The sequence below is a fragment of the Beta vulgaris genome, chromosome 9 (genome assembly GCF_026745355.1).
Source record: "Beta vulgaris subsp. vulgaris cultivar EL10 chromosome 9, EL10.2, whole genome shotgun sequence".
NCBI lineage: Eukaryota > Viridiplantae > Streptophyta > Magnoliopsida > Caryophyllales > Amaranthaceae > Beta > Beta vulgaris.
In genome coordinates, this window is record NC_079210.1 from 2439658 (window position 1) to 2450868 (window position 11211).

Here is an 11211-nt window from a genome sequence, read left to right on the forward strand (position 1 = left end):
ATGTACATGTGCACACCATGTTTTATGTACTAGCGCGTGCACCATCTAAATATTGTAATCTCTCAACTTATTAAAATAGATTGGAGACTACTTTTTATTTTCAAAGCATCATCCTTTGAAGTATGTTATCACATACTCCATCCTTATTTCAAGACCATAAAATTGATAAAATAGATATACATCATACATGTGAAACATAAATTACGTATAATATATACAATTTTAAGAAGAAGAATAAAAAAGTAAACAAATAGGACCAAAAGAGTCAAGAAAAAGTGGACTAAAAGAGGACCAAATGAGTCAAACATAGATTTAGCAAAAAGCATATGATAATAATGATGAAAACAAATCTTTAAGGCTAAATAAAAAGTAGATTCACAATTCAACAAAGCTTATTACAAACAAAGAACACAAATTTTGTTTATTGGCTTGTGGGGTTACATGTTCTTATAAGAACCAAACAACTTGGCGCGTAATTCCAATTAAAAACCAACCAAAACAAAAAATTAATTCCATCATAAAAGAAAAACAAAGAATTAGTAATGAATTTCCCAGATCCAAATGCTCCAAAAAGATACCCATCTGTATTTCTGTACTGTTCTTCCTTCATCATTTCCTCCACTTTCTTTTCTCACTTTCTCTCTCCTCTGCCAGCTACTTTGTGTTTTTGTAAAGTTGCTGAATTTTATTTATTTTTTTGGGAAAGTTTGAATCTTTAATGTTTTTTTCTTTGAATTTGTTTTGAAGAAGAGAGTGGGTAAAATGGGAATTTCTGGGGTTGAGCTCACAGAATCTGAAGTTGTTCCTGCTAATCTTCAGGTAATTTTTTTGATTTTTCCTTGTATTTTCTTTCTATTGAAGGTATGTTTTTGGTTTGCAGAATTATTTATTAACTAGGGTAAATTTTGAATCTTTCTTTTATGCAGTGAGTTTTAAGAATATGGTCATGCTTTGGTGGGATGATTATAATTGAATCATATATTATGTATTGCAAATTTTAACTATAAAAGTGATATTGTATCATAGTATTTATTAGTTATTACTGTATATTGAAACAGGAATATCAATATAGTAGTAAGTTACTTCAATTAGCTGCAAGGATTGCTAATTGCTATATAATATTTGAGGATGGTGATATTTTTTCTTTAGAACATAGTACATGTGCTATCATTTTACAATTAAAGTTGTTTATTGTTTAAGATACAATCAAAAAAAGTGATTATAAACAAATTATGTTCCTCACTAATGTGAAGTATAAACCGGGTGAATAATTGAATCACCATCTATCACAAGTTCTCTAATGCTAAAACTGTGAGAGGATTGAGCTGCAGATTACTCTTTGAATTCATTATATCGCGGGATCATACCGAGTAGAAATTCCCAAAAGCTTAATCTTTTGGGGAAATAGCCTAAATAATGCTTAAATCCAAATATGCACCTACTGCCTTCAAGCTTTAACAATGTTAGTTAGCTTATAAGAGTGGCAGCTCTGACCTGTTTGGTTAGTTTGCTTTGCTAACCAATTTTCTAGAGAGACTAAGCTTAAGGGTGGAGGTTCAGTAACAAAATCATTCTTATACGGCCCATTTGGTATGCTGTAATGAAGTGACTGGAACGGAATAACCAAAAGAGGTGATGAAAACGGAAGAAGCCAAATGGCGTGATTGGTGTTTTTGTAGGAATCACCTGTCACAACTCAGCACCTTAATACCCTGAGAGTGTGTTCCACATTGGTGCAATACAACATCACAAAAGACAAGCAGTTTCTTTTAGGCCAATTTTCGTGGTGGATTGTTAAAAGGCGCAGACTACTTTGCAAAATAGAGTGCATTTTTAGTGACACCCTTGCAGGTGTTCGTGGAAGAATGGCAGTTGGCCATGCCTCAGGCCCTGAATTACAATGACTTCTATGTGGTTGCTTTGTCCTCTCTTACCAACAATATTTTGAGAGTGGTAGATGGTAGTTTGAAATGTATGATATATTAAGTAATTGACTTGAGGATTAGCTACTGAAATTAAGTGGAAAACAATTGGCATGTTTTATCCTCCTTTTTTGGTAGCTCTGGTTGCTCCATCGTTGCATGATATAACTGTTCGAAACTAAAGCAAAGTTCTGATCTGCCGCATGCTTAAATGGGTTGGTATAGTTTGCTAGCTGCTCGCCTGCTCCAGCATCAGTATTAGCATTCTCATGGGAATTTGAGGACTACTGTATGCTGATTATTATTCAAGTTCTAATTTGGGTTGCGACATTTTTCTGTCATGTTTTTAGGGAGAACATAATGAAGAGAGCTCTCTAGCTCGTCATTCAAGACGTCCAAACCTATCTCTTCTGCAAATTCCTGCTAGGTCTTTAGAGAATGCACTCTCTAATATGACAAGTATAGATATTCCTACCATATCAAGCCCCTCTAGCACCAGGACAGGATTGCCACCAAGACCTTGCTCAGCTGGGTTCAGATCATCTATGAGGAATATGCTTCCTCAGAGAAGTTTCTGCCCAAAGACTTCATTGCAGGATGGTGAAAAGACATATTTGATCTTCTCACACACACCAAAGTCAGACATTCCAGTGGACAAGCCTTCTACTTCAAGGTCATTCTCTCTCAACAAGGTTTTTTCTTCTCCTTCAACCAAGAGAGCATGCTCATTACCAGTTACACCCATTGCAAATTCAGGTACTGAGTCTGGATGCGAGAGCGACGCAAATCCTGTCACTGAAGATTATGTCTCAGTGAGTGTCACTGTCTTGGTTTTCTTATTTGAGCTTGGGCGATTTTGTTTCTGTTACTATCTTGTATTCTATAGAAGTCTTGAATCTTGATCATCATGTGAGTACTAGTCAATGTTTGCTCTGCTGTTGAGTAATATTTATTCTTATCCAGAACCAAGAAGCAGAGCAGCACATGAAACGCTCGTTTTCTGTTCCCGTGAATGTGAAAAATGCAAGCTTGAGAAGAGTGGGTTCTACAGGAGGTGTAATCCGTGTTGTTCCAGCAACACCTCATCAATTAGAAGCTGGTAATTCTTTGCCAAATGATCCTGCAATTGGGAGAAATGGTATGTGCTTAGTTCTGGTGTTGAGAGTCCTTTTGTTTTCATGTTACTGTGACACAATACAGCAACAACTAGTTTGTTTACCTCATTTCGTTTTGAAGATAAGAACCACAGAAGGGGTTACATTGGTGCCGCCTCTGTAATAGATGCCGTACATAACATTTCACATTTATCATCAAAATATTCTATTTAGGGGAGAAGGGAGGGTACACCGACTGTGAAGACAAAATATTTAACAGGTCAATTTGGCTGCAGTGATCATGGGAACTAGGTGATCGACATCAGCTCAATGTTTTGTCAGCCTCTATCAACTATTTTGATCGTGAGCTATATGTAATTTCATATTAACAATCTGTCCAAGAGCAGAAAATATTTGTCGTTGGGTATCTTCATCCAGCTAGTAGATCACATTTGAGTTGTCTAGAATCTATATAATGCCTGAATTTAAACCGAGAAGGTCGAGCTCTAAGTTGTCTCAATCTCACACGTCAGTAGCTTCCATTGTGCCCTTCTGAGAGTTTTTGGGCTACTAGAACTCCTCTAGGCATTTCTTCATCTGTCCAAGGAGAGTAATCATGATTTTCTTTTTACAATTCAGCTTCTATTTAGTTCTGCATGTTCAAGATCGTTGTTGGTTGCTTATCTTTGTTCCTCTGGCTTTTTGCTCGGTAAAATAAGGCGCTTAGTATCCAGGATATCCTCCATAAAGCATAAACTATATTACTGAAACAGATAGGGAAAATAGTAAATCTTCCAATTAACAGTTAATTAATTCATAGGAACTGGGAGTTGACTTTTGAGTAATGCAGTATCTATGTAACGATGATCCTTAGTTACTAAAGTGCCCCTTTTTAAAAAAAATATTGAGATAAAACCTTTAAGTCTTCCCTTTTACAAGGATGCTATTGGTGTCTAGACTTAAAATTGGGTGGATGACCTGATATATTCGATATCATTTATTTTTGCCAGCTTTTATTAGCAATGATACCCTTCTTTCATCTTCAGTGCTTCACAAGCACAATAAACCAAGACAAACAACAATTCTAACTTGTCGAAATAGTTCACTTTGATTTCTCGAGTATTCATGCTAACCAACAAACAATATATTCACTTGAATTAGTCACTTTCATTATTTAGGAATCCCCTGTGGCCCTGTTGTTAGGATAAGTGGCCTTTTTTCCCCAAATAAACACTTCCTCTAGCTAATGTCTATTTTACACTTTCGATGCCAAAGACTAGAACTCTTCATTATTTTTACACTTTCGATGCCAACTGAACACTTACGATACCAAACATTACAGTTTCGTTTTCCTTAACTAACAAATACTTCCGCGGTTCTTTTATTATTTGCAACATTTCTCTTATTTGGAAGTGTATTATTAATTGCAACATTACTAAATTTGACTATGTTTTCTCTCTATCTCTCTCATTATCACATGGGTCCCTTTTTTCATCTCTCTATCTCTCTCATCTCCGTAAAAAATGTGCAACCCCTATATGTTGCAATTATTAAAGAACGGAGGAAATATAATTTAAGCTTTCAGTTTGTTTTTTCTTGGACTTATCACGAAGAGATTATATCCACACTAAGTAATTTATTGTTGGTGTGCTTCGGAATTACAGAGAATAAAGATGCCAGTGAAGACATCCCTGAAGAAGAAGCTGTTTGCAGAATTTGTTTCGTTGAGTTAGGAGAAGGAGGTCTTACATTTAAGTTAGAGTGCAGCTGCAAAGGTGATCTTGCACTTGCTCACAAGGAATGTGCTGTAAAGTGGTTTACTATTAAGGGAAATAAGATATGTGATGTCTGCAGGCAAGATGTGAGGAATCTACCAGTGACTTTGTTAAGGTTACCAACTCCTCGTCCTGTTCAGACGCAACCGCCGATCATCAGAGAAAACACTCAAGTACCACACTACAGGCAAGTTAGTGATGACTAAGTTGTTCAAGCTCAAGCTATTTTAGTGACTTATTTCTTGCTGTGCTACCTCTCTCTCTTATGGTCTTTCTTCTGGTGCCCAATGACTCACTTCCACTGTCTCCTTTAGTCTGAGCTTGTGAAAGAGTACAGAATGACATTGACAGGATTTCTATTTCAGAAAGGGTCAAAATTGGTCGTTCTTGCAATGTAGATTTATCAGTGTTGATTTCTTTCTTCATAAATTATTATGACCACTGAATACTACTTTCCAGGCTTCCAGAACGGTCATGGATAGTAATGAAATTTCACGAACAAAAGAGATTTTAGAGGTGGACAAGAATTATTATGGATATTGACATGGGGCATGGGGAATTACGCACAAAGTTACACTAAAATTCAATACCATTAACATAACTATTTAAGAACAAAAATGATCATACGATTAGATCATATTATATTTGTTTCAATGAGTTTTTTTTCAAAATTTCATCTCATGGTTCTATTGCTTTAGAGATATATATTAATGGTCAAAAGTGTGCCTTGGAGACCGGTTAGGTCAACGTGGGAAGGGTTAGAGGGGACGGAGGGAGTAATATGAAACAAGAAAAATTTACTCAAATGGACAAATAATAAGGAATTGAGGGATCATATCTGTTTAGTACTACATATGTTTACTTTAGTCTCCTGACAAAGCTGAATTCACACAGAAACATCTTAAGGGTAGAAAATCTAGAATAGTTTTGTGAGGGAGCATCAAGTTTTTCTTGTTTGGGAGTGACTTGTGTACAATCTCCTCTTGTAGATGTTACTGCTATGTATTCTGACAAGCAAGTTCTTGCTTATTGCATACATAGATCTTTTACTATCTTCTGATCCTGTAACTGCTAACGGCAGTGCTAAATATAATACATATAAAGGATGCTGAAACTATTATCATGGATGAAATTTTATGTATTGAATTCTGAAGATATAGTTTATTCTTTGTAGATGATACTAGCCAGTGCATCTTTGTGCTGTCGATGAATGAAATATCTGTTTATACCTCATAGGTGAACAAGTTAACTAATCTGATGGAATCTTCTGTTAATTTTTTTTGCAGGGTCTGGCACGATATTCCGGTACTTGTATTAGTGAGCATGCTAGCATACTTTTGCTTTTTGGAGCAACTTCTGGTAAAAGTTTCCTTCCTCCTGATAGGAGTTTCTACTTGCCTGTTATATCTGATAGTTGAACTATTACGAATTGGTTCTTGTACTTTTACGATCATTATTTCTAGGTTGCCTATGAGCCATAATTTAATAACTTGTGGGGTTAACCTGGATTATTGGCTACGTAGGACCTTTGAAAATAATTATAGCTGTTTGCACCACATATACCTGCCAAATAAGGAAGGAGGTTTGGCAGCCACAGACACAATTTCATGGTTTTATTACAACTCATTTCACCTTCAAAAAATTAAACATGATAGTAACTATGACAAACTGAAGTTATCGCCTTTATCTTGTCACCATGGTCTGAATGGATAAACTACTAATACTGTACATACATAGGTGTCAGATCTTGGAGCGCGTGCTCTGGCCATATCATTACCCTTCGCATGTGTCCTGGGTCTTCTATCTTCCATGATAGCTTCTACCATAGGTAAGATTTGCAGCTCAAATCTGTTGAACTCACTTCATTTCTGCCTTAATGTGATGTTTTTTATCCTTGGAGATTGCTGTCTCTAGCTCTGTAGGCCTTGACTTTTAGTATAAAAAGTTGTATTCATCTTAATTCTTTCATGTTTTATAGTTGTGTTTGTGTGCATGATGTTTGTATGTATGCATTTATGTAGGTATCTATACACATATATAGAATAAAGCTAAAGTGAGAATAACTCTTATATGAGAACAATGAAATAGTAATCCATTTTAAGATATTACATGGTAATCCTTTTTCCTGAAAATGTAATCCTAATAGATGATTTAGCCAAATTGGATTATATATTGGTCAAAAAGGATTAGTACAAAATGTTCTCAGATTCTCGTTAAAGCATTATATATGTAGCAATGGCTGTCTCTTTTTAAACAGATTGTCAAACCTTCTTGTAGTTTTCTCTTTTCAGCTCCTTATCTTCAATTTATTTGGGTTTATTTTATTTCTTATTTCTGTTGCCCTGTTTCTTTATTTGTGGGGATATCATTATTACCTTGATATGTAAAGTTGTAAACCATGTCTGATGCATTTTATCCTCACTTAGTCTTCCATATATGTCATTCTGACTTTTCACATACAATTGATGTTATTTCGTAAACTCCCCACAAGCTGCAATCAGAAAAAAAATCGAATGGGTAAATGGAAGTGGTATACCTTTGGGCTAATTTGATAGAATCAGGTGACGGATTGCATCCTATACCCAATTTTGTACCGTAATTTAGGTAACGCTGCAGTCTGCACACAATCTTACTTCTAATTGTGTTCTGTTGTGTGATCATCTAGCCTCCGTAGGGTGATTATTTATACAGATCTCATCTTGTCAATTTGATACTGGCTAATGCTCTAACCACACGACAGTGCGGATGTTGTAGTCACCCTATCCAGATTCCTTTTAGTTTCGTAGAAGTAAGATTTTTAGCCAACAGCTTCAGAGTTCAGATGTTCTGATCTCATATCTCAACTTTGATGAACTCCATATCCTCGGACTCTGTATGTTCTATTTTTCTTGTTTGATATTTCTCTATGTGGTTTCAACTTCTAAGAGCTTTTTCTGTTATGAATGCAGTGAGCAAGGGCTACATATGGGCTTATGCTTCGTTCCAGTTTGCAATTGTGCTTCTCTTCGCTCATGTTTTTTATACTGTAGTAAGAAAACTCTGCACTAATGTATCTGAATTTATTGATTGAATGACAAGCTCCCTGATATGCTGCCTTTTTCACATTTCTAATTACAGCTTAATGTTGCTGCACTTCTGTCGGTTCTTCTTTCCTCATTTACTGGTTTTGGAATTGCCATAAGCACAAATGCCCTGATTGTCGAATACCTTAAATGGAAAGCAAGTTCTGCTCAACAACCTTCCCGTCATCCTGCTAACAGAAGCAGGCATCCCAGACAACACCTTTGGAATCATCATAATCAGCACGTCCACCAGCATCAACACCGAATGCATCAGCAACCTGTGCATGTTCAAGAAGTATCGATTGGGCCCATGGATCACAGTGGATCATAAGAAACTAGGGTAGAGCATCTACAGTACTCGTGACAGTTGTGAATTGATGTTATCAAAGGTATCGTAAATTTCAAGTTGCATATCCCCTTCCAACATCATTTTTTCAACAGTATTCATAAGCTTTCCATGTTAATGAGTCATGTGACAGTTGGATGACCTTTCCAACATCATTTTGCTTGTATATCCAATTTCTATATTCCATTGTTTGATTCTACTTGTAACTTTATCGATCACCATACCACTTAAAACTAATGAAGTTAAATATCGAATAGAGGGAGCTTAACATCCTATTGGGATTAAGGCTTTTGGGATTTTTGTTGCTTTGGTCTAATTCTCCTTCAGCAACAATGTTATATACTATTGGTTACTTAAAATTGCTCTCTTTGTCTCTTGCAAATTTTCTGTACTGGTAATGCATGTTGTATAATCTGAAACATTATAATTTGCTGATCAAGCTCAAAATATTTCTTCTTCACTTGCACTTTGTGTTTTATGTCAAAAATGCTCTTGATGCATTTCCATTTTTTTGTGCTTGTAGTGATCATCAATGTCCCAAGCTCAAAAGTCAAAGATAGAACTCCAGCCGCAGCTCGGTTCTTATAAATGACACCACCTCAGAATGACGTTCATACCACTGGTGCACTATCTACACGCTGAAATGCTGAATGCTCCAAATTTTATGATGTCTTAATTCATGCAAGAAAGACTTCTTAATATCCAAGACGACTGTGCAAAGAGGTACAATGTCTGCTAAATTCTTGCGCCAAATTGTTGCAAGCTGCTGCACCCTCCAACATCCCTACCATGTTCATATAAAGGATTTTTTGAGGCTTTAAAATTTTGAGCTAAAACCTCCGATTTTCCAGGATAGATGATTTAGTTTACGTGCTGCTTTTTCTCTCCATCTGTTTCATCCGCGCTTTTTTTTTTGGGGGGGGGGGGGGGGGGGAAGGTTGAGCTGATGGGGATTATTATGGAGCTGTGCATGGAAGGCTCTGTGTGATTTTTTTGCATGGACAGTTAGACACTCTCCATTCTTTTATGAGATAAGTCAAAGGGCTTTGTGAAGTTATCGCATTTGCTCTCCAATTTTGGTTGGCCTCAGAAATTGATCGTCATTGTTTGTTTGGTACATGTAATAGATGCCTGACAAAAAAGATGCTAATAAATAATGGCAACTATAATCCTAAGTCTTTGCACAATGTTGTAAAAATCAAAGTCTGATATACAAATTATTTCTCTGCCATGATTATACAAATTATTTCTCTGCGTGATTTTCTTCATAAATATTCACTCAGAAATCAGAATTAAGAGTAGAGTAAGATTACCGGACATTGTTACATCTACCCGATGGGTAATCTACCCACTACTATAAGAAGCATTAAAATATTATCAATAATGTGAATTGGATTCCACTATCATCACTTACCATTACTCTCTACTAGTGGCGGGTATATTACTCGGTAGGTATACTAATTATTTTCCAAGATTCCCATGGAGTCATGGACACATAAGATTCTTTTTCCTTACAAATGATTCAAAATATTTGTTTATCGCTATCATCATTTATTATCAATGAAAGAAAAGATACAACACTTTCTAGATACAACACTTTCTTTTTTTAGGATAAGATGAAATCCCTTGCAAGAAAGAGGGAAAATTGAAAACCCCTCCTTGCTAGGGGTGAGACTCGATCTCATGGGATCGGAGTTGATGCCAGTACCACTAAACTATCACCTGTTGCTTAAATAAAAGATACAACACTTGAGAAGTTGAGAACTAGTGAGACTTCCAAGTGGTCATATACACTTCGCATACGAGGATATTGCGATTACGTTGCACATTCTTCCTCTCAATGTACGGAAAAATCAGCTCAGATAATGTACTACAAGCTTGATACACTTCGCAAACAAGAACCCAAAGTTAATGTTGCCAAAAAGTAGGGAAAAAGGGGTTAGAAGTAGAAAAAAGGTTGGGGTAAATTCCCACCTCAACAAGTCGTCTGATTGAGAGACACAAACTTTTACCAGTTGTCACAAAAACAAATACCAGAATTCAACAAAAATCATCATATTGTTGTGAAAACAGTGGAATGACCAATTCCACTGTTGAGCACAGTGAAGTCCACTGCCATGCATTCAATGCATGGTAGGTTTTTCTTGCCGTTATTGTTGATTTATGCAAATACACAGTAAGATTTGTGCCTATAAATACTACCATTTGTGAATACACCGAACATCAATGCAATATACAATACTCTCTGATATATTTGCATAACTTCTCTCTCTATTTCTCACAACACGTTATCAGCACGAGTGTTCTACCGGAAATTTTTTTTGAGGTATCTTTAAAATTTTTACATCCATTTTGTTTCTAAGTTTAAATTTTTTTTCCAAGCCCAACCTTTTTATTACCCGAATATGGACCAACAAAGTAACGGGATTAACATTGTTTTACACAATGTCTCTGTCTCGGGTATTTATTTTTGGATAGAGCGAAACAATGTGCCATTCACTACCAACCCAGCGAGGGGAACTGTAATACAACCCCGACCCAGTAACCGTAACAACGGTACAAATACTCATACCAGAGAAAACCCACAAACCCCTGTTCCCAACACCAATAATAACCCTCCTATACAACCAGCTGAAAATCAACCTCCGCCCAGTAATAAAAGAGATAGAGATGAACAGGAAGAAACTAGTAGTAAACGTCACCATACTACTAACGCAGAAAACAAATAATTTTAACGCCACCTTCATGGAGGGCAAGGACATTTTATTTACGTTATTTTATTTTATCTGCTCTTAAACCGCCTATATGGACAGGTTAATTTTTTTTATTGCCACCTATATGGACGGCCTAGTGAAGTGATAGCATTATTATGTCTTATATATGCAATAATGTTGTATGTATGCAGGGAACAAGCATTCAGAACATTATTATATATTATTGTCTCTAATCTTCTACTTTTTTTGCATTTATAGTTACATATATTATATTACCAATTTACTAGCATGCTCTAAT

The 11211-nt window shown here is 36.0% G+C and overlaps 1 protein-coding gene across 2 annotated transcripts; it reads left to right on the forward strand.

The window, feature by feature from the left end:
- The first annotated feature begins 352 nt into the window (after positions 1-352).
- LOC104902636 (hypothetical protein) lies at positions 353-9471 on the forward strand. 2 transcript variants are annotated; one of them, XM_019251804.3, is made up of 10 exons: positions 367-592; positions 748-819; positions 2273-2734; positions 2886-3060; positions 4681-4978; positions 6078-6150; positions 6529-6619; positions 7740-7819; positions 7909-8242; positions 8723-9471. In XM_019251804.3, exons 2-9 carry the CDS (start codon positions 763-765, stop codon positions 8182-8184), a joined length of 1512 nt encoding a protein of 503 aa, XP_019107349.2. In that variant the 5' UTR covers positions 367-592; positions 748-762; the 3' UTR covers positions 8185-8242; positions 8723-9471. The 2 variants fall into 2 exon arrangements, with proteins under 2 accessions (XP_048492093.1, XP_019107349.2); XM_048636136.2 differs by lacking the exon at positions 8723-9471 and adding an exon at positions 7466-7579 and having other exon boundaries at positions 353-819; positions 7909-7960.
- The last annotated feature ends 1740 nt before the right edge of the window (positions 9472-11211 follow it).